Consider the following 25,267-nt stretch of genomic DNA (forward strand, 5'->3'; position numbering starts at 1 on the left):
ATATATGGCACTTTCTGTTGAAAAACCTTTCTGGAAACCAAACTGACATTTTGTTAGTATTTCATTTTTACAGATATGTGAAGCTACTCTTGAATACATTACTTTCTCAAAAATTTTGGCTGAGGAGGACAAGGTGAAGCAGATAGGCAAGAAGGTGTTGAGGTTGGTTCTTGGGGTAATGGGAGGATTAGGGTTGTCTGAGGATTTGGCACAGGAAATCTGTTTGTGGACTGTGTTTGGGGGTAGTATTTGTCTATGAAGGCTTTTGTGACCTTTGGCACACTGGGCAAGGGAATTCTTGTCTCTGCAGATATGCCATTCCTGGGTGGCCAGGCTAAATTGGAGCAATTTTTGGTGTGGAACAGGTGACAGCTATCTAAATGCTGGTACTATTCATGATTTATGGAACTGATCTGAACTGGGGCATGGATGGAGCTATCAGAGAGGTGAAAGTGAATGTCCAGGAAGGTGGTACGCTGGGCTGAGGAGGACAAGTTGAAGCACATGGAAAAGAAGATGCTGAGGTTTGGTAAGAGTGAGGACAAGGTGTCTCGGCCCTGGGTTCAGATCATGAATATATCACAAATGAACCTGAACCAAACAAGGAATTTGGGGCTCTGGGAGACTAAGAAGATTTTCTCTAGATGACCCATAAACAGACTGGCATAGGAAAGTGCCAAGTGAGTGCCCATAGCCACACCACAGATTTGTTTAAGTGTCTTCCCCTCGAAGAAGAAGTAGTTGTGTATGTGGATGTAAGTTTTAGATATATAATGAATGAGACAGTGGGCTTGAAGTCAAAAGAATATTGCGAGAGTATTGTTTAATAGCAGCAGTGTCATGAGCATAAGGGCTGTTGGTGTATAGGGAGGTGGCATCAACTGTAATTAGTAAGTAACCAGGTGATAATGAGGTGGGGATGGCCAAGACTTGAATGAAGTGGTTTGTATCTCTGATATGCAAGGCTACGCTATGAGAAATTGATTGGATGTGTTGCTCAACAAGAGCAGAGATTCTATGAGTGGTTGATGAGAGTGTTGACTGGGAGTAGGTTAGGTTATGATGGACAGTGGTATTTTGAGGTGGGAGTAGCACATCTTTAAATTTAATAATTTTTGGAGTTGGTGTCCGGAATGTTCTTCCATGGTGTTGGAGGACCAGCCAGCATTTCAATTTGGGAGATGTAGGGTAGGTAGTTGGGACTGCACAGCAAAACTATCCTGTGGAAGGAGGAGAGACAGTTCTGGGATTCTTGGACTATGGAGATTTGTTTCTGTAGTACCAGCTTTGTGAGATGTAGGAAGTGGCAGAATCTGAAGATCTGAAGGTCACTGTAAAGCAGGGGTGGGGGGGAGGGGTGACATCTGGAGAAGGAAAATTTTTATAATTAGGTTATTGAAGGGGAGTGAAGGAATCCCATGGCTTAGACAATATTTAAGAAAGAGGATGTGGGACTGGGTTTTAGCTAGGGATGAAAACAGACATGAAATTATGATGGGAGCAACATGTGAGGAGCGGTGAGTTGATTTGCAGATGAAATGTAGTAATTTGTTGCTTGGATAATGTTTTACCATAATCTGGGTGACACAGGTTCAGAGGATAGCTTGGGCTATGATCAAAATGCCCATACCAACGGTTGTTGCAAAAGTTAGGCATGAACACAGTTGTTAAAGACCCGTGATGCATCTGCATAAGAAAGTCAAGAAGAGAATTATAGAAAAAGATTTGGATGGACAGTATGGGAGAGACAAAGTATATGTAAATTATGAGACAGTAACAAAGGATGGACAATATGAGGCTTAGGACATTAGGGAACCAGTAAGTGATATAAATATAATACAGGAGACCTCTCACCGTATATTAGAAGCACTGAGTCATTGACGAACACACACAAAAAAGAAAGGAACTGCTGATCAGCAGGTACTCTGGGGTGAGGTGTTGTGTCAGGATGGCTGAGAAGAAGGAAGTGGGAAAAAGATTTGGGTAGGGGTTGCTGACAGCTCAGAGGGACACAGCACATGTATGAGACAGGATTGGAGGAGGGAGATGTTGCAGGTGGGTGGAATATGAGTATAACATATGGGCACCAGAGGTGATGATTTCATGCAGTGCACAATGATAGTGACATAGAGGCATGGATTGGCAGGGTGTGACAAGACAGACAGAGGGGAGAATGTTGGGTAGAGGGTGTGACTGCAGTGGGTTAGTGGAGATTGGGGCCAGGAGGATTATGGGAGCAAAGTATGTTTTGCAAGGATAATTCCTATCTACATAGTTCATAAAAGCTGGTGCTCTGGGAAAGAATCCAGTTGGAATGGGTTGTGAAGCAGCCATTTAAGTTGAGCATGTTGTGCTCAGCAGCATATTCTGCCACTAGGTGATCAACCCTTGGCCAGAGTTTGGCAGTGGGCATTCGTTCTGGTGGACAGCTGGTTGGTGGTCATGCCCCCATAATGTACTGTGAAGAAATTGCAACAGAGTTGGCACATGACATGGTGGCTTTCATTGGTGGGATAGGGTAAGCCAGTGAGAGGACTAAGTAGGATGTACTGGGTGGGTGAATTGAGCAGGTCTTGCACCTGGGTGTTTCACAGATATATGATCCTTATAGCAAAGGCTTCGGGTGGCTTAGGGATGGATCAGGGTGTTGTGTAGGTTGGGTGGACTCTTAAATACCACTTTATGAGGGTTGGGAAGAATCATGAGTCAGATGTCCCTCATTTATGGGGGTGATGATAGATAGTCAAAGCCCTGATGAAAAAATTGTTTAATTGTTCCAGTCCACGGCGATATTGGATGATGGGGCCTCCTTTATGGCTGTTTCTTGGTGATGGTAGGAGGATTATGGGATATGTGAGGATATGGCATAGGAACTCTGATTGTAGACTTTTTGATACCAAGTACAAAGATATAGCATCATTCTTTTTTGTCAATGCCCATATATATAGGGCACTGGAGGAACAATCAGTATGGTGTATAAAGAAAATTATCCTTCATCATGTACTTTAATTATGTGCAGAGAACCCAGTTGTCAGACATAGTAGCAATTGCCTAGTAAAACTTCAGTACCAGAACATATTTTGTATTTTATCTGTAATAAACTGATTTTCCCTCTTCTTCTTGCATTGTAATATAACATTTCTGATAGTTTTCTGAGATTCCAGAACTTCTAAAAATGTTGTAATGTTATTTTAATATCTCATTCTACAACATTATGTACATACTTCCAATGAGGGCAGTTTTTTTCTACCAATGTTTGCTGATGTATCCATGATAGGTCTACCAAATTTCAATAACACAAGCATCTCAATCAAAGGAATGGCAGTTATCCACAAGCTTGAAAAAGAACATAATTTGAACATCCTCCTGACATACAATGACTCACTTCCTCTGTGATGAATGAAAGTGATTAGTTCACAGAATTTATCTGCCAACTGCAAACTTTTCCACCTACAATCCCTGCCACAATGATCCCATGTGAGAAATGTTGTGTAACCTCTAAACCATACTCAAACCTGTAGACCCATCCCATAACCTCTGCCTCAAATCCATCTGCGTCTTCATATCAAATATCTCTCCATGACATTCCACCATAACTACTGATTACTGTAGGAGGACCAGCCATAACAAAAGTCTTCCATCTAGTGTGCAAGATGTACTAGACAAGCGAAATACCCTTAGACTTCAAGAAGAATGCAGTAATTCCGATTTTGAAGAAAGCAGTTGCTGACAGATGTGAAAATTACCAAATTATCAGTTTAATAAATCATGGTTGCAAAATACTAACAAAAATTGTTTACAGAAGAATGGAAAAAGTGGCAGAAGCCAACCTCAGGGAAGGTCAGTTTGGTTTACAGAGAAATGTAGGAACATACAAGGCACTACTGACCATAGGACTTATCTTAAAAGATAGGTTAAGGAAAGGAAAACATAAGTTTACTCAATTTGTAGACTTAGAGAAAGCTTTTGACAATGTTGACTGGAATAATCTGTTTGAAATTCTGATGGTAGCCGGGATAAAATACAGGGAGTAAAAGGCAATTTACAGCTTTTATGGAAACCAGATGGCAGTTATAAGAGTGAAGGGGCATGAAAGGGAAGCAGTGGTTGAGAAGGGCATGAGACAGGGTTGTAGCCTATCCCTGGTGTTATTCACTCTGTGCACTGAGCAAGCAGTAAAGGAAATCAAAGAAAAATTTGGAGTAGGGATTAAAGTTCAGGAATGAGAACTAAAAACCTTGAGGTTAAACAATGACATTGTAATTCTGTCAGAGACAGCAAAAGATTTGGAAGAGCAGTTGAATGGAATGCTCAGTGTCTTGAAAGACTGATATAAGGTGAACATCAACAAAAGCAAGACAAGTATAACAGAATGTAGTTGAATTAAACCAGGTGATGCCAAGGGAATTAGATTAGGAAACAAGATGCTTAAAGTAATAGATAGGTTTTGTTATTTGTGGAGCAAAATAACTAATGATGGCTGAAGTAGTGAGAATATGAAATGTAGACTGGCAATGCAAAAAAGTCATGTATGAAGAAGAGACATTTTGATCAGGTTGAATATAAACATATGTGTTAGAAAGCCTTTTCTGAAGGTATTTGTCTGGAGTGTGACAATGTATGGAAATGAAACATGGATGATAAACAGTCTAGACAAGAAGACAATAGAAGGTTTTGAAATGTGGTGCTACAGAAGAATACTTAAGATTAGATATGTAGATCACATAAGTAATGAGAGGGTACTGAATAAAATTGGGGAGACAAGAAATATGTGACACAACTTGACTAAAAGGTGGGACTGGCTCATAGGACACATTCTGAGACATCAAGATCACCAATTTAGTACTGGAGGGAAGTGTGAGGGGTAAATATTGTAGAGGGAGACCAAGAGAGATGAGTACATTTATCAGATTCAGAAGGATGTGTGTTGCAGTAGTTATTCAGAGATGAAGAGGTTTGCACAGGATCAAGTAGCATGGAGAGCTGCATCAAACCAGTCTTTGGACTGAAGACCACAACAACAACATGGAAAGAATCTTTGCTCTTGTTTACCAACATTTCCAACCTATTGCCCTCAGCCTAGCTACCCAAATTAAAGTCACAAATCACGTACTGCATCATCTCACAATCACCAACATCCCATTACCATCTGGATATCTGCACATCACTGTTGATTCCTCCTACATATACATCAGCATTCCCCATAGCTTTGCCACTCTCTTCCAACACCTGGTTGATTCCAAATAAACCACATCAATCCTTATAGAGCTAACAGATTACACCCTTACCCATTATTGTTTTATCTTTGAGGGGCAGCTATACAAACAAATCTATGACATGCCCATGGCCACCCACATGGCAAATTCCTATACCATTCTGTTTGTGATCCATTAAGAGAAAACCTTCCTTTCACCCAAAGTCACACACTCCTTGTCTGGTTCAAGTTTACTGATAATTTCTTCATGATCTGTACCAAGTAGCATGATAGTCTATGCTCAGTCTTCCACAGCCTCAACACATTCTCTCTCATTCCCTTCACCTTGTCCTACTGAGAGCAGCATGCCAACTTCCTTGACCTCCACTTTTACAATGGATTCATGAAAACCTCTATCCATATCAACTCCACCACCCATCAACAATATCTCCATTTTGATAGCTCTCATCCCATCCACACTAAAGTTCTCTCCTATACCATCTAACCACCCACAGACAGCACATTTGCATTTATGAGCAGTCCCTTTCCCAGTATGTCAAAGATCTTTCTAAGGTCTTGATGGTATAAATTATCTCTGAACTTAGCTAACAAACGTATCTTTAATGCCATCCCCATACATGTCCCTAGTCCTCCAACCACCACTGCAAAGCAGCTCATAGCAGCAATGCCCTCATTACCCAATATCTTCCCAGACTGTAAGAACGTAACCATGTGCTTTGCCAGGACTTTGACTACATGTATTTGTGTCTGTGAATGTAAAACATCATTCTTACAATCTTCACCACTCCTCCCAAGTGGTATTCTGCTATCAACTCATCTGAAAAATATCTTGGTCTATCTACTCCACATAGCACATGGGTCATACCCCTATTGAAGAACTGACCCATGCACCCACCCAGCATGTACCATTCCAGTCATGTCACAGGTATATCCTATCCTGCTAGAGGCAGGGTTTCCTATGAAAGCAGTCATATCACATACCAGTTCTGCTATGACTTGTGCACAGCATTTTACGTGGGTATGACCACCTTCCAGCTGTCAGCAAAAATAAGTGAATTCCACCAAACTAGGTTATGAGTAGAGTTGATCACCCAGTGGCAAAATACACTTACAACATATCCTTGAACTTCGCAATCCTCATAGCCTTAGTTTCCACTAAACTCTGTCAAGAAACAACATCCACACTTGTCCCCAAGTCTTCCACTTCATTCATTCTACGCTCACACCCTCCTGTCTGTAGTCTGCCATTTCCTCTGTTCTCTCTCTGACTCCCAGTCTACTGCTCCATATCAGTGTGTGCCACACACAACTACCCCTGGCAACATCAGCGGAAGCTCTCCAGAGCCACATTTTTATCCTGTGGTTTGCTGTCTTTCCCCTTCCAGCTGTCAACCAACCTCCCCCATACAAATCATCTCCCAACTAAGCTGCAGTACCAGTATAATATCTAAGGGACATTTGAATGAAAACCAAGTACCTGCCACAATGGGACAACAGAATGGTACCATTCAAAATAATCATCTCATGCATTAAGACATTTATCCCACTGAAAGCTTTGATGATCAATTCTTGTTTCATAGAATGTGGTCAACCACTGACCAATCCACAATTGTACCCACTCTTGCACATCCTCATCTGACTGAAATTAATGTCCATGCAAGTCTTTCTTCAGGTCACCGAACATGTGAAAATCACACAGTGAAAGGTCTGAGCTGTATGGAGGGTGTTGCAGTGTTTTCCAATGAAACTGCTAAAGCATAGCCTTTGTCCAATAGGCAGTGAAGTGGAAGTCATTATCTGAAGTGGAAGGCATTATCATGCATCAGAATTATCCCATCTGACAACATTCCAACAGACCAAGGGCAAATGCCAAAGCCAACAGTGGAGACGTCCCATGTCTCCCCTACGAAAAAACTCCAAATCAATTCACACAATGACCAGTAAGGTCATGATGACCTCCAGTGATGACTGTGGAGTCTCTCTGATCAATGTGTTCCTCAAATATGGAACCACAATCAGAGTGAAGTGCTATGAAGGCACTTTACAGAAATCTCAGTGCTCTATAAAGTCAAAATGCCCAGGAATGTTGTCAGATGGTGCTTGGTGCTGGGCCTGCATGTTTACCACCACCTTTGCCTTGTTCATTCTAGTGAGCACATCTTGTGACACTACAGCCACATTGCCCCACACTTCTATTTGCTAAAAGGCTGCCCAAGAAACTTCAAAATATTGTGTTATTTGCAAAACTTCTACCAACAGTAGCTTTTCACAGAGTAAAGCCTTCTGGCATATCTCCTTATCTGGAGCTAAAGAGATAATTGTGTTGTGCACCATAGAGTCTGCATAAGAGTCATTATGGGGATCAGTAACAAACTGACACTTACGGCTAAGGCCATGAAGTTTGGATGCCCAAGCCATGTATGACTGGTTTGGTTTCCTACAGCATCAGCAGAATTCAACTTGTACCACTATGACATGCGTTAATTTGTGATGGTAGTTGGACAGTAAGCTGCACATATGATCAAAAGTAATACCTACTGGTTCCTGTAAAGGAGCAAGCTGACCCAGTAATTGATACACCTTAGGTGAAATCCATGAGAGGAATAAGCACAGGCACTCCGTCTTCAGGCCACGAGTGGCCTACCGGGACCATCCGACTGCCGTGTCATCCTCAGAGGAGGATGCGGATAGGAGGGGAGTGGGGTCAGCACACCGCTCTCCCGGTCATTATGATGGTATTCTTGACCAAAGCCCCTACTAGTCAGTCAAGTAGCTCCTCAATTGGCATCACAAGGCTGAGTGCACCCCAAAAAAGGGCAACAGCGCATGGGGGCTGGATGGTCACCCATCCAAGTGCCGGCCGCGCCCAACAGCACTTAACTTCGGTGATCTCACGGGAACCGGTGTTACCACTGTGGCAAGGCCTTTGCACATGAGAGGAATAAGGCTTTGCACAAATTCCAGTCTGTCACACCAAAGCCAAAATATTCTATCTGAGTCATTTTTCATAAGATTCCCAATCCTCAGCTGAATCATCGTTTGGAAAAAAACTGGGTGGACAGACTGATGTAAAGGTACCTGTCTGTTAATGGAAGCTGACAAAGTGGTCACTGCCAAAGTAAGCTGTTTAATCAGGGCCAGTAGTACGGTGTCAATAATGACTAAACCTGATGAAACCACAATTAAAGACTGCACATGTGGAAAACCTTCAAAGCTCATCACCAGTCATGTACTAATCAAGTAATAAATGAAACTGATCCAAGTAACACAAATATTGCTTTATTAATAAACCTGTGAACAATAATGGAAATAAGCCTCTCATGACTACACACGTAACAAGACAAAAGAATCATACAGAAGGTGCAACATAAGAGATACACAGAACAACTGATTGAACTGAATTGAATTTAATTGGATTTTATTTGATCTTGTAGGATTACATGGTGTACAGTGAATGTACAGTACGCATCAAAAGTAGAAAACATTCAGGATCACATACTTCCCAATAATTTTTCTTACATTCTAACCTCAGTGATTGTAAGTAAAATACATACAAATTTAATGTGGTAAGTACTCTTCAACACTGTAAAATTCCTTTACCATGAGATAGTCTTCGAGGTTCTTTGAAAACTTAGTGTGATGCACATTCAGCACAGGTTTTTAGCAGTTAGTGGTGAGTGGTACAAACCAAAATAACATAGTGAGAGCAAGTCAGTGCTGCTCCAGGTGTGTATAGTCATGACCACCAGTAGATGGCATGATAGAGACCATGCCGTGTGCACAGTTCCTACAGGTGGCCTCTAGTGGGGCAGCACATGCTCATACAGGTGGCAGTTGATTTAAGTAAACATGTGTGGCAACCCTACTTTCTGCACACTCACACTCACACGCACTAATAGCAGGATACAGCACTATGCTTCAGCAATTTGGATGGGAAACACTGCAACATCCTACATACAGCTCAGATCTTTCACTGTGTGATTTTCATATCTTTGGTAATCTGAAGAAAGATGTGTGTGGACAACACTGAGGAGATGCAAGAGTGGGTACAGTTGTGGATCTCTCAGTAACCAACCATGTTCTACAAAACAGGTGTTGATCATTTACTTTTGAATGGAACCCTTCCATGGCCCTGTTGTGGCTGGTGTTCACTTTTCATCTGACTGCCCCTCATAGTTAGTCAAGACAATGTAACTATACTGAAAGGTGTGTGTATGTATGTGTGTGTGTGTGTGTGAGAGAGAGAGAGAGAGGGAGAGAGAGAGAGAGAGAGAGAGAGAGAGAGAGAGAGAGAGAGAGAGAGGTGACAAAAAGCAAGATTTCAGAGTACTTGACAGCTCAACACAAAATTTTTGTCTCAAGTACAGATAGTGTTGAGGATCAGTGGAAAAAGTTCAGAACCATTGTACAATATGCATTAGATGACTATGTGCCAAGCAAGATTGTAAGAGATGGAAAAGAGCCACCATGGTAATTTAACCGAGTTAGAAAACTGCTATGGAAGCAAAGGGAACTTCACAGCAAACATAAACATATCCAAAGCCTTGCAGACAAAAAAAATTACACAAAGCGAAATGTAGTGTGAGGAGGGCTATGCGAGAGGCATTCAATGAATTTAAAAGTAAAGTTCTATGTACTGACTTGGCAGAAAATCCTAAGAAATTTTGGTTTTATGTCAAAGCAGTAGGTGGATCAAAACAAAATGTCCAGACACTCTGTGACCAAAATGGTACTGAAATAGAGGATGACAGTCTAAAGGCTGAAATACTAAATGTATTTTTCCAAAGCTGTTTCACAGAGGCAGACTGCACTGTAGTTCCTTCTCTAGATTGTCGCATAGATGACAAAATGGTTGATATCAAAATAGATGACAGAGGGATAGAAAAACAATTAAAATCGCTCAAAAGAGAAAAGGCCACTGGACCTGATGGGATACCAGTTCGATTTTACACAGAGTACGTGAAGGAACTTGCCCCCCTTCTTGCAGTGGTGTACCATAGGTCTCTAGAAGAGCATAGTGTTCCAAAAGATTGGAAAAGGGCACAGATCATCCCCGTTTTCAAGAAGGAATGTCGAACAGATGTGCAGAACTATAGACCTATATCTCTAATGTCGATCAGTTGTAGAATTTTGGAACATGTATTATGTTTGAGTATAATGACTTTTCTGGAGACTAGAAATCTACTCTGTAGGAATCAGCATGGGTTTCGAAAAAGACGGTCGTGTGAAACCCAGCTCGCGCTATTCACCCATGAGACTCAGAGGGCCATATACAAGGGTTCCCAGGTAGATGCCGTGTTTCTTGACTTCCACAAGGCATTTGATACAGTTCCCCACAGTTGTTTAATGAGCAAAGTAAGAGCATATGGACTATCAGACCAATTGTGTGACTGGATTGAAGAGTTCCTAGATAACAGAATGCAGTATGTCATTCTCAATGGAGAGAAGTCTTCCGAAGTAAGAGTGATTTCAGGTGTGCCGCAGGGGACTGTCGTAGGACCGTTGCTATTCACAATATATATAAATGACCTCATGGAGAACATTGAAAGTTCACTGTGGCTTTTTGAGGATGATGCTGTAGTATATCAAAGGTTGTAACAATGGAAAATTGTACTGAAATGCAGGAGGATCTGCAACGAATTGACACATGGTGCAGGGAATGGCAATTGAATCTCAATGTAGACAAGTGTAATGTGCTGCATGTACATAGAAAGAAAGATCCTTTATCATTTAGCTACATTATAGCAGGTCAGCCACTGGAAGCAGTTAATTCCATAAATTATCAGGGAGTAGGCATTAGGAGTGATTTAAAATGGAATGTCCATATAAAATTAATCATCGGTAAAGCAGTTGCCAGACTCAGATTCACTGGAAGAATCCTAAGGAAATGCAATCTGAAAACAAAGGAAGTAGGTTACAGTACACTTGTTCACCCATTTCTCGAGTACTGCTCACTGGTGTGGGATCCATACCAGATATGGTTGATGGAAGAGATAGAGAAGATCCAACGGAGAGCAGCGCACTTCATTACAGGATCATTTAGTAATCACGAAAGCATTACGGAGATGATATATAAACTCCAGTGGAAGACTCTGCAAGAGAGATGCTCAGTAGCTTGGTACAGGCTTTTCTTGAAGTTTTGAGAACATACCTTCACCGAGGAGTCAAGCAGTATATTGCTCCCTCCTACTTATATGTCGCGAAGAGACCATGAGGATAAAATCAGAGAGATTAGAGCCCACACAGAGGCATACCGACAATCTTTCTTTTCATGAACAATACAAGACTGGAATAGAATGGAGAACTGATAGGGGTACTCAAGGTACCCTCCGCCACACACGGTCAGGTGGCTTGCAGAGTATGGATGTAGATGTAGATGTAGGTGTAGAGAGAGAGAAGAGTGAATTTTCTGTACTTGTGAGCACTGGAGGAGGACATCATCTGCTGTCTTTACTCTTTCCATTATTTATATTCCACCAAGGCCTTTCCTCTACTAAAAGTAAGTGAATAGAAGCTTTTGAAATATGTTAATTCAGAAAAATGCTGAAGAATAGCTGAGTACGTAGATTAACAAAAGAGTAGTACAGAATGAAATTTGGGAGAAAAGAGTTTAGTTGGACAACTTGACTAAAATAAGAGACAGGTTGATAGGACACATCCTGAAGCATCAATGAATAGTTAATTTGTTAGTGGGGATGAAGCTTGGAGGTATAAATATTTAGAGAGAGACCAAGACTTGACCAGAGTAAGTAGATTGGATGTTTTTAAATTACATTTTGTACAAAGATTGTACTGTAATGTAGAACAAGTCAAAACTGCCAAAAAGAAGAAAAGCAAACAATATTATATATAACATAAATAAAATATATACAATATCTCATTCAAGGTTTCAAGAAAAGTAACAATACTGCAAACAATATACAAACAACATATACATTATTACATCATTGGAATACAAATTACATAATTTATAATATAATACACCTTTTACAAATTTTATAGCACTAAAAATTCATTTAAAATATACACTGTATGGTTTATGAGGAATTTTTTCAGTTTCCTCTGGAATACATGAGGCTTGTCAGTGTCCTTCTTTATGTTAATTGGAAGGTTATTGTAATTTCTTATTCCATTCTGGATAACTCCTCTTTGTACTATATTGAGAGTTACTAGGTCTTTGTGAAGGCTTAGCTTCCGTCTTGCATCACGATTGTGAATATCACAGTTAGTTTGCAAAAGTTTTTATTGTTGAATACAAATATCATTTTAATAAGTATATGTACTGACTTGTGAGCGGTAGTATCACAAGTTTCTTGAATAGTCATCTACAGGATGTTGAATTCGAAACACCACAGTTCAACCTCACAGTTCTTTTCTGTATTTTAAATTTTCTTCTAGTTTTGCAGCATTTACCCAGAATATTATACTATACAAGATCAGAGAGTGGAAATATGCAAAATATGACGACATAATTACATACCTGTCAACACAGGGTGAAATATCTCTTAGTGCGAAGCATGTTAATCTTAGTTTCTTCAGCAGGTAATCAATATGTTCATTCCCTCGTAAATTATTATCCATTTGTTTTACTAGGAATCTCATATGTGAAGTTTCATGTATTTTCTAACCATTGATATCTATTTCAAGAGATTGTAGCTTGTTGTTTGCTGTCTCAAACTGCATTAAATTTGTTTTTTGAGAGGTTTAATGACAGAATATTTGCTGTGAAGTGGAAATAGGTTGCAGAAGATAGCCTAGCAAGGAAATCTCCATCAAACCAGTATTTCTGCTAAAGACCACAACAACATTGTAAAACTAATTGAGAATTAGTTATCATTTTCCATCATATTCAAATGTCATGGAGTAGGCCCTATTCTGGCTGTTTGGATTGAAAAAATTGTTTTAACCCATTGATGGTGTGTGTTCATATAATTTTGTCCAATCTCTGCTGATGTGGAGGCATATTTCTCCAATGATTGCCTCACAACAAATTTTCAACCACTTGAAAATAGTTTATCTTTAACCTATATTTGTTGACAATTTTATGGAACAGCAGAATGATAGCTAATTGTAACAGATAAATTACACATAACAAGAAACTGTGTAGAAGTCACAAATTTTCTTATGGAACATCAAATAACAAATGTTAATGTAGATACTTTAGTTAGCTTCCACTATCAGTTGTCAAGAAACGTGTTTTCCAAAACAAGCTTCTCAAAGAAGAAACAATATAACTGTGACTGAGACAGTGATACATAAAATCTAATTACAAGAACCATAACTGATGCATGATGTATCAAATACCAAGCAAGAATTATGGCATATTGTTAGTCAAAGATGTAACAAGAAATAGTGACTGTGAGAAGACCAGTTTCATCAACAGGAAGAAATATAAACAATTTTTCATGTGTTGTGGGAAAAATATTCGTTATATGAAAAGTTAGTACCAAGAGGAAGATAGTGGGCTTAGTAATCTCAGTAAAAATTGGAAAATAGTACTGAAAATCATGAAAAGTATTCTGTGTATGTTTGTTTATATTAATGCAGATATTTTAATTTTTTTAATTTCACTAACACACACACACACACACACACACACACACACACACACACAGAGAGAGAGAGAGAGAGAGAGAGAGAGAGAGAGAGAGAGAGAGACTTTTTTGGGAGATTTGCCTCTTAAAATACTGTAATGAACTACGAAGACAAAAGTACTGTGAAAACACATTGAATTCCATTTGTATTGTCTTTATTACAGGGCCCTGAAGGTCCTGCAGGTCAACAGGGGAGTACAGGAAGCCCAGGGGAGAAAGGTGACAGAGGAATTCCTGGCCCTCCTGGACTACAAGGTCCTGTGGGACCTCAAGGAAACCCAGGACCTCCAGGACCCCAGGGAGTCAGAGGTTCACCAGGACCTGCTGTAAGTAAACATTTGTAAGTGAAAAGATGTTACAGACTAATGCAGTTACAAATTATGCGAAGAGACATAAATTTTTTGCTGATTTCCTCAAAATTTCTTTGTGTACAGTCATTATAGCTAGAAATATATTAGAGAAATTACAATTTAAATACTGATGCCTTTTCTTTACATCAGCACTGTCTGCAGACTTTGCTTAGTGTTTTAATGAAGAGGAGAAAGGAGTAAAACGTAAATGTGGTAACACACAGTTAAAGAATATAAGGGAAGGGAAGAAAAAGAAGATGGAGCATAACTGGGAGAAGATAGGAGCATTGGATTTTCTGTCTGACATTGGGGAGTTGGCCACATACATTAATTTTGGGGCAGTACTATGAGGATGACAGGACATAGTGTGTGGTGGTCCTGTAACTTGTCTGGCTGCAGCCATCTTAACTGGGGGTATGAAGTACTGATGATGTGACCATATTGATAAATGTTGCATATATAATACACACAAGCATTAATGGTTAGTTCTAAATATATTGTGTTTTCACAACTTGGTACCATGTTCAATTCATCGCAATAGTGGAGGTTCAGTAGAATGAGTGATTGCATGAGTCTGCATTTCACATCCTGTGGAAATATGTTCTGAAAGTTTTTGAGGGTATAGAGGCAAACAGCAGTCTTCCAGCATATGGCAACAGTATTCTCTGCCCAGTTTAAATGCTCATCCAGAATTACATATAAGTTCTTCACTGCTTTCTGGTATGGTATTAATTGGGGGCTGCACAGATTAGGCCATGAATATTAAATTGTGTGCTGATAGTCCTGGAGCCAAAGTTTGACCTATATCTGTTACTTTGTTGACCTTTTTTGTTGCAGTCACGTCTATAAGAGTGTGACTGTGCACTATATGGTGTGTGGGTTCTAATTGAAAAATGTTCATGTTGTTGCAGTTAAACCATCTTCTTAGATTTATTGTGGAGGGAGTATCTCTCAACAAGTCTATGTTCAAGTCTCCTATTACAACAACACATTTGTCTTGACACTGTAGTGAATGGAATTCTGACTGAAAGGAGGTCATTGAGCTCGTTTCTGGTGCCTTGTAGACAAAATCAGTTAAGCACTTCTGTCTACACACTTATTTCAAGGAACATGAATTCAGCCTGCCGTTCTTCAGTAGGGTTTGATGTGCTTAAGACTCTGGATATATCAGTTTTTACATACACCTTGACACTCCTGCCATGTTTGTTTGATCTGTCTGTCCTAAGAGATAAATGTTGCAGAGAATATGGATGGTCTTATGCATGTTTCAGACAGGAGAGTTACATGAAAGTTTTTATGCCCATAACCAGCTTTATTTCCAATTACAGGGTGATGTAGGTCCACCTGGGAAATCTGGTGCAGACGGGCAGCCAGGAAAGGTTGGTGAACCAGGTGCCAGAGGACCTAAAGGTGAGAGAGGTCGACGTGGACCAAAAGGACATCGAGGTGATATTGGTTTGGTTGGACACAAAGGTTCACAGGGTGAAAAAGGTGAAAAAGGAGACAAGGGACCAAGAGGACCTCAGGGACCCAAAGGAAATCCTGTGAGTATTTAATAACATAATGTTGAAATATTACAATGTCAATAAATATTTCAGCAGTTCAGCTAGTGTAATTTACCAAATAATGCTGTTTCTCATGTATGGAATTTAAATTATGTTTTTATGTAAGACTGGTACATCCACTTCATTTTACTGTTCTTTACCAAACTTAAGTAACATTTATAGTCACAAATCTACTAAAACTATTCACCACTCATTATTAGAATACAGTATGCATTATTTTAACTATGGTAAACAGAAAAATTTATAGGGGAGAGTGTTGTACCTCAAGGATGGTGCGCCTAGGAACACATGACGTTTTTTGGTCAGTATTTTAGTCTAGTGACTAATTTTAGTATCAAAAATGTTATGAAAAGGATAGGTGAGATCACACTGGCAGAGTTCGTAGGCAGAGGAGTCAGAAAATTGGTAGAGACCTTCCACCAGGTGGTCACTGCTGTTGATTATGACAGTGGTGGAATCTTCGTCTACTGATAGTGTGATTGGAAAGAAGAAAGGTCACCCGTATACAACCTCAAAACAGATCCTGCTTCCATTTGATGTGACACAGTTGCATTCTGCCCGAAGCAGCCAGAGAAACTGGTCATGTGTGTGTGTGAGCTGTGCTTGCATGAATTTGTGTGTGTGTGTGTGTGTGTGTGTGTGTGTGTGTGTGTGTGTGTGTGTGTGTGTGTGTGTGTCAGCATGTACTCTGTAGTAGCAATCTAGCCTTTTCATGATATTGTCATTATTCCGTCGTGGACTTCCTATTGTTTGATATGTTTTAAAACTAGTTATACACTGAAGCACCACAGAAACTGGTATAGGCATGTATATCCACATACGGAGACATGAAACAGGCAGAATATGGTGGCACAAACGGCAATGCCTATAAAAACAACAAGTGTCTGGCACATTTGTTACTGCTGCAGCTTGTCAAGATATAAGTGAGTCTGAATGTGGTGTTATAGTCAGCAAACAAGCGATGGGACACAGCATATCTGAGGTAGAGATGAAGTGGGGATTTTTCCATATGACCATTTCATGAGTGTACTGCGAATGTCAGGAATCCTGTAAAACATCAAATCTGCGACCTTGCTGTGGCTGGAAACAGATCCTGCAAGAACGGGACCAACGGCGAGTGAACAGAATCATTCAACATGACAGAAGTGCAACCCAACGGTGAGTGAACACAATCATTCAACATGACAGAAGTGCAACCCTTCCACATATTGCTGCAGATTTCAATGCTGGGCCATCAACAAGTGTCAGTGTGTAAACCATTCAATGAGACATCATCAATATGGGCTTTCAGAGTCAAAGGCCCCCTTGTGTCCCCTTGATGACTGCACGACACAAAGCTTTATGCCTCACCTGGGCCCCTCAACACCGGCATTGGACTGTTGATGACTGGAAATATGTTGCTTGGTCGAACAAGGCTCGTTTCTAATTGTAGTGAGTAGAGGGATGTGTACAGGTTTGGAGACAGCCTCATGAATCCATGGACCCGGCACGTCAGCAGGGGACTGTTCAGGCTAGTTGGGGCTCTGTAATGGTATGGAGGTGTGCGTTTGGAGTGATATGGGACCCTTGAGACTTCTAGATATGACTCTGACAGGTGACACATATGTAAGCATCCTGTCTGATCACCTGCATCCATTCATGTCCATTGTCCATTCCAATGGACTTGGGCAATTCCAGCAGGACAATGTGACACTCCACATATCTCAAACTGCTACAGACTAGCTCCAGGAACACTCTTCTGAGTTTAAACACTTCTGCTGGCCACCAAACCCCCCTGACATGAACATTATTGAACATCTCTGGGAAGAGATCTCCACCCGCTCGTACTCTTACGGATTTATGGACAGCCCTGCAGGATTCATGGTGTCAATTCCCTCCAGCACTACAACATACAACAGTCGAGTCCATGCCATGTCATGTTGTGACACTTCCGCTAGCTTGCGGGGGTCCTACATCATATTAGGCAGGTGTACCAGTTTCTTTGGCTCTTCAGTGCATAATGTGGGGAAAGTAAAGCCATACTTTGTCAGTCTTGTGTCATCTTATACCTAGAAACAGAAAGTATTTTACCATGGAGCTTGGGATATTTGCCAGTTAACTGAGTTTAATTAATTTATTAACATATTTATGTGTCTTAAAAATGGAAACTAATGTTAATTTACAATAGGTTCAATTTTAAACTGTTTTTTGATATTACTTCTGCATAATTTGATTTCACTTACTGATTATTGGTGTATAGTAGAGTAATAACATAACAGATAGATGACAAGATTTTCTCACTTGCAATGCTTTTACATTTCAATAGAATATTTGTTCCTAGGTAAATGACCATGTTGTGCTTTGGAGCATGTTTTTGCATTTAGAAAAACCTTAATTTTCTAAAATAATTTTTGTAACTTTAGCAAATAACTGCAGCACATAAAAAATGAATGTCATCATTTAAAAATGGATTAAGAAAATATTTTATTAAACTTCTACAGGCATGTCTGAAAGTGTCCCAAGGTACAACTTTTTCCCCTGTGAATATTATGAACAATTTTCCATACATTGTCTACAAATTTAATTTTTGTAATACATGTACATTTCAGAACAAGTGTCCCACCTGAAAAGCAGCTGAAAAAGTTGAAAATGAATAATATGCCAGGTCAAGATGAAATCCCAATTTGATTTTAGAGAGAGCACTCTATGGTGTTGACCCCTTACTTAGCTTGCATTTATCGCAAATCTCTCGCCCAGCACAAAGTCCCATGTGACTGGAAAAAAAGTGTATGTTGCTTCTGTACATAATAAGTGTAAAGGAAAAGACCCACAAAATTACAGACCAATATCATTAATGATCCTACCTCCATGAACCATGGACCTTGCCATTGGCGGGGAGGCTTGCATGCCTCAGCGACACAGATGGCCGTACCGTAGGAGCAACCACAACGGAGGGGTATCTGTTGAGCGGCCAGACAAACGTGTGGTTCCTGAAGAGGGGCAACAGCTTTTTCAGTAGTTGCATGGGCAACAGTCTGGATGATTGACTGATCTGGCCTTGCAACACTAACCAAAACGGCCTTGCTGTGCTGGTACTGCGAATGGCTGAAAGCAAGGGGAAACTACAGCCGTAATTTTTCCCGAAGGCATCCAGCTTTACTGTATGGTTAAATGATGATGACGTCCTCCTGGGTAAAATATTCCGGAGGTAAAACAGTCCCCCATTCGGATCTCCGGGCGGGGACTACTCAAGAGGACGTCGTTATCAGGAGAAAGAAAACTGGCGTTCTACGGATCGGAGCATGGAATGTCAGATCCCTTAATCGGGCAGGTAGGTTAGAAAATTTAAAAAGGGAAATGGATAGGTTACAGTTATATATAGTGGGAATTAGTGAAGTTTGGTGGCAGGAGAAACAAGACTTTTGGTCAGGTGAATACAGGGTTATAAATACAAAATCAAATAGGGGTAATGCAGGAGTAGGTTTAATAATGAATAAAAAAATAGGAGTGCAGTTAAGCTACTACCAACAGCATAGTGAATGCATTATTGTGGCCAAGACAGACACGAAGCCCATGCCTACTACAGTAGTACAAGTTTATATGCCAACTAGCTCTGCAGATGATGAAGAAATTGATGAAATGTATGATGAGATAAAAGAAATTATTCAGGTAGTGAAGGGAGACGAAAATTTAATAGTCATGGGTGACTGGAATTCAAGAGTAGGAAAAGGGACAGAAGGAAACATAGTGGGTGAATATGGATTGGGGGAGAGAAATGAAAGAGGAAGCCGTCTGGTAGAATTTTGCACAGAGCATAACTTAATCATAGCTAACACTTGGTTCAAGAATCATAAAAGAAGGTTAAATACATGGAAGAATCCTGGAGATACTAGAAGATAGATTATATAATGGTAAGACAGAGATTTAGGAACCAGGTTTTAAATTGTAAGACATTTCCAGGGGCAGATGTGGACTCTGACCACAATCTGTTGGTTATGAACTGTAGATTAAAACTGAAGAAACTGCAAAAAGATGGGACCTGGATAAACTGACTAAACCAGAGGTTGTACAGAGTTTCAGGGAGAGCATAAGGTAACAATTGACAGGTATGGGGGAAAGAAATACAGTAGAAGAAGAATGGGTAGTTCTGAGGGATGAAGTAGTGAAGGCAGCAGAGGATCAAGTAGGTAAAAAGACGAGGGCTAGTAGAAATCCTTGGGTAACAGAAGAAATATTGAATTTAATTGACGAAAGGAGAAAATATAAAAACACAGTAAATGAAGCAGGCAAAAGGGAATACAAACGTCTCTAAAATGAGATCGACAGGAAGTGCAAATTGGCTAAGCAGGGATGGCTAGAGGACAAATGTAAGGATGTAGAGGCTTATCTCACTAGTGGTAAGATAGATACTGCCTACAGGAAAATTAAAGAGACCTTTTGAGAAAAGAGAACCACTTGTATGAATATCAAGAGCTCAGATGGAAACCCAGTTCTAAGCAAAGAAGGAAAAGCACAAAGATGGAAGGAGTATATAGAGGGTCTATACAAGGGTGATGTACTTGAGGACAATATTATGGAAATGGAAGAGGAAGAAGATGAAGATGAAATGGGAGATATGATACTGCGTGAAGAGTTTGACAGAGCAGTGAAAGACCTGAGTCGAAACAAGGCCCCGGGAGTAGACAACATTCCATTGGAACTACTGACGGCCTTGGGAGAGCCAGTCATGACAAAACTCTACCATCTGGTGAGCAAGATGTATGAGACAGGTGAAATACCCTCAGCCTTCAAGAAGAATATAATAATTCCAATCCCAAAAAAAGCAGCTGTTGACAGATGTGAAAATTACCGAACTATCAGTTTAATAAGTCACAGCTGCAAAATACTAACGCGAATTCATTACAGGTGAATGGAAAAACTGGTAGAAGCTGACCTCGGTGAAGATCAGTTTGGATTTCGCAGAAATATTGGAACACTTGAGGCAATACTGACCCTACAACTTATCTTAGAAAATAATACTCAAATTAAATCAGGTGATGCTGAGGGAATTAGATTAGGAAATGAGACACTTAAAGTAGTAAATGAGTTTTGCTATTTGGGTAGCAAAATAACTGATGATGGTCAAAGTAGAGAGGGTATAAAATGTAGACTGGCAAGGGCAAGGAAAGCATTTCTGAAGAAGAGAAATTTGTTAACATCGAGTATAGATTTAAGTGTCAGGAAGTCATTTCTGAAAGTATTTGTATGGAGTGTAGCCATGTATGGAAGTGAAACATGACGATAAATAGTTTATACAAGAAGAGAACAGAAGCTTTCAAAATGTGGTGCTACAGAAGAATGCTGAAGATTAGATGGGTAGATCACATAACTAATGAGGAGATATTGAATAGAATTGGAGAGAAGAGAAATTTGTGGCACAACTTGACTAGAAGAAGGGATCGGTTGTTAGGGCATATTCTGAGGCATCAAGGGATCACCAATTTAGTATTGGAGGGCAGCGTGGAGGGTAAAAATCGTAGAGGGAGACCAAGAGATGAGTACACTAAACAAATTCAGACGGATGTAGGTTGCAGTAGGTACTGGAAGATGAAAAAGCTTGCACAGGATAGAGTAGCATGGAGAGCTGCATCAAACCAGTCTCAGGACTGAAGACAACAACAACAACAACAACAACATTAATGATATTTTGCTGCAGAATTCTTAAATATATTCTCAATTCAAAAATATAAATTTCCTTGAGATAGAAGAGCTTCTGTCTACAAATCACCATGGATTCAGAAACCATTGCTCATGGAAAATTCAGCTTGCCTTTCTTTTCACACGATATCCTGCAAACTATAGATGAAGGGCGATGCACAGATTCTATATTTCTATATTTCTTTAAAGCATTTGACATGGTGCACCGCTACAGACTGTTAATGAAGGTATGAGCTTACAGAATATGTTCCCAGGCATGTGAGTGGCTTGAAGACACCAATGGCAAGTGTTTGAGATGAGGGTATCATCAGGAGTGCCCAAGGGAAGTTTGATAGGTCTGCTCTTATTCTCCCAGTACATAAATGATCTGACAGACAGGATGAGCAGCAATGTATGGCTCTTTGTGGATGATGCTGTGTATGTTGGAAAGTATTATCGTTGAGAGACTGTAAAAGGATACAAGATGATGTGACAAAAGTTTTAGTTGGTGTGATGAATGGCAGCTAGCTCTAAATGCAGATAATCATAATTTAAAGCAGATGAGTAAGAAAAACAATTCTGTAATATTGGAATACAGCATTGGTGGTGCACTGCTTGAGCAGCCACATCATTTAAATATCTAGGTGCAACAACAGTGTAATGCAATTTGAAATGGAGTAAGCATGTAAAGACAGTAGCAGGGTAGGTAAATGATTGATTTCAGTTTATTGGAAGACTCTGTAAAGGAGACAGTGTGTAGAACACTAGTGCAAATGCCTTCTTGAGTAATGCTTGAGTGTTTAGGATCCCCACCAGGTTGGATTAAAGGAAGACATCAAAGCAGTTCAGAAGTGCACTGCTGGATTTTTTACTGGTAAGTTCGATCAACACATGGAGATGCTTCATGAACTCGAGTAATAATCCTTGGAGGGAAGATGACAATCTTTTCACAGACTGCTGTAGAGAAAGTTTAGATATCTGGCATTGGAAGCTAACTGCAGAACCATTCTGCTGTCCCCAATGTACATTTTGCATGAAGACCATGATGATAAGATAAGAGAAATTAATGTGCAAACAGAAGCATAGAGACAGTTGTTGTAAATGAAACAGGAAAGGAAATGAACAGTAGCTGTACAAGGTACCCCTTGCCCCTTGGTTTGTAGAGTATGTATGAAACTGTAGATGTAGATGTAGAAAATAAGTGATGCAATTGTAGAATTTTTTTTAATTTATTTACTAAGCGAACATAATGAGCAAGGTTTGGTTTTTGTCAGTCAAAAGGCTTACATGGATTCCTTGATTCATACAGCAGAAGCAAATACTGTCTCAACACCATCTGAGGCGCATGTATAGGTGGAAGAATTAGTAACTCCATCTCTCCAAGGAAAAGCAGTGGGATGCTTGGTTCATATCCGAGGTTCCCAACAAAATTTTCTCGAGGACCCCCTCATCGAGCATGATTGGTACCTTGTCATATCACAGTATCAAGTACCTAAAAAAGCCTAATTAAGAGTCTTTTTATACGTTTTCTATTTCTGGTACTTAGAAAAAACATTGACATATTCATTATTGAAAAATCAGCTGCAGAGAGGCAGCGTGCACAGTCTAAGAGCATACAGCAGAACTATTTGCCTCTATCTAATTCTAGTTTTGCACTAGAGTGTGCTAGTGTCAGTTGGCTCTAGGAAGATGCTAGACACAGAAGTTAGCGTTCGCTAAAGCTCTGCCCATGCAGGAAGCAGCCAAAACAAAAAATCTGTTATCATACGAAATATGTTTTTTATTCTAATAGCATCTTGTGGACCCCTCTGACAAAGCTTGTGGACCCCTGGGGGTCTGCGGGCCACCTGTTGGGAACCACTGATCTATATGACAGTCGTGTAACACTCACACATTTGTTTCACTGTAAACTGTGTGTCACAAATTCTGGGAAACCTAGACAGTAGCCACTGGTCAGTGGTTGAGCATACTTCAGCACGTTTCAAAGGTACATTCTCACTTCAACTTATGTATCTAGCTGCTGAACTTTCAGGTGAACTGTAGGCATTTATTGATGCAAATTGTTGCAGTGAGCCAAGCACATGTCTTTGTATATGTACAGCAGTGGAGTAGTCATAAGATGACACACCTATGTGTCATTATTTGCTAAAATTGTGTTTTTAGGTCTAAGTTAAGCTGTTAAGTAACTCTATGGCTGGCATGTTTATTCAGGATAAATGCACCACTGAAAACTGTACACATTCCTGGAGTGGATAAAGCAAACTGACTGTGGTTGGGCAGGAACTGAGTTCAAGAAAATCTCAAAGCATATTGATGCATGTTTCTACATAGAATGTAAATTGTATATTGTACATTCTTTTTATCAAGTGAATCTCAAATGACATACATCTTTGCAAAGCCAATAAAGTGTGTAACTCATGAATGTTTGTATTTCTTGCTTGGCATGCTGCAAATGTAAAACTTTTATGGTGTCTGTAATTCACAGTTTTAGGAGAAGAATTACAGTAAAATTTTTGTTGCTGTTTATTAGCAACTGATTTTTGTGTGTTAATTATGAAAAGCTCTATCCTCTCAAATGAAATAGCATGCTTATGTACTTATTAACCAATCAAAAAATGAAAAAAATCATGTAAATGGTCAGCATGTAGCCATATTTTTCACTGAGACAGTGTAGCCTACTGCAGTTGGATAACTGACTCGTTCTACATCACAGACAGAGCTCACAATTATGATAGGAAGAAAATGAATATAACTAACTAAGGAAGTAACTAACAAGTTTATTCCTCGATCTTTGCTCTTGCACAAGCTCTGTCTATTGTTGTTGAAAGTATGTTGTGTTGTGCATAAAGCAGGTCTGTATTGATACATATTGTTTTAAATCTTTCTGTAACCTGTACTCCTTTTGATGCTAGTTGAAACATGTTAATTCTATAAAGAGCATCAAAAAAGCATAACAAATTTGTACCAGTTTAATAAGCATTTTATATGCCTGTTTTTCTTCTAGTTATTTTACATATAATACCATTTCATTATCTTTCTTTCAGGGTCCCTCAGGTCCTGCTGGTCAGAAAGGGAGTGATGGACCTCAAGGACTGCCAGGAATGGAAGGCCCTCCAGGTCCAAAAGGATCTGAAGGAGTAGCAGGAATGAAGGGAGAGCCAGGTCCGGCAGGACCCCCAGGGCCCCCAGGGCCTCCAGGGGAACTGCCACTCTTACCTCCAGAGCTACTGTTCCACCGAGAAGCTGGCAGGGAAAAGAGAGCACTTAAGTATGTCATCAATATCATTTACTTGCATCAGTGTAAAGGATTTTTTTATTAAGATCACATGCTAATTATGTACATACTAATGTAACAAAATGAACATGAAGTCATGATAAAGTGAAGTGGTTGATTAAAACATCCAGAGCATAAGAGTCACTCCTGTTTTCACATATAAGTGCTGGTCCTCTATGTCAGTTTTTGTGACACACAGATTGTTGCTACGTGAGTGATGACAATTGACAAGAAACTGAGTGAGGTGTGACATTGGTTCAGTTTTGGGAGAAACATCTGTAAGGTGTGGGGTTCAAATCCCTATACAGAAATTCTGGTTTATGTTACCTATGGTTTCCCAGAATGAATAGAGGTGAATGCTGGTATAGTTCCTTAAACAGATCACAGCTGCTAGCTTATCTCACTCTTCTCCAACAGTCAGTGATGTTGTAAACTCTTATCCTCCTCCATTCCCTCTATACTTGTAAATACATTGACTGCATTTCATGTATTACATAGCCTGAGACACTATTTATCACTCATGCCATGATACATTGTAATAATTTGTAGGCTACTTTGACACACTACTCTTCTTAATCAAACAATAAAATGTTGTCGATATTTTTCATTTGCTT

At 39.8% G+C, this 25,267-nt stretch overlaps 1 protein-coding gene across 1 annotated transcript in view; it reads left to right on the top strand.

The window, feature by feature from the left end:
- LOC126469929 (collagen alpha-1(XI) chain-like) overlaps positions 1-25,267 on the top strand; it is a 546,479-nt gene that overhangs the window by 475,132 nt on the left and 46,080 nt on the right. The window contains exons 23-25 of the mRNA XM_050097326.1: positions 13,974-14,135; positions 15,488-15,703; positions 24,424-24,647. Coding sequence (XP_049953283.1) covers positions 13,974-14,135; positions 15,488-15,703; positions 24,424-24,647 — 602 coding nt within the window. The remainder of the gene's footprint in view (positions 1-13,973; positions 14,136-15,487; positions 15,704-24,423; positions 24,648-25,267) is intronic.

This window comes from Schistocerca serialis, chromosome 3, assembly GCF_023864345.2.
Source record: "Schistocerca serialis cubense isolate TAMUIC-IGC-003099 chromosome 3, iqSchSeri2.2, whole genome shotgun sequence".
NCBI lineage: Eukaryota > Metazoa > Arthropoda > Insecta > Orthoptera > Acrididae > Schistocerca > Schistocerca serialis.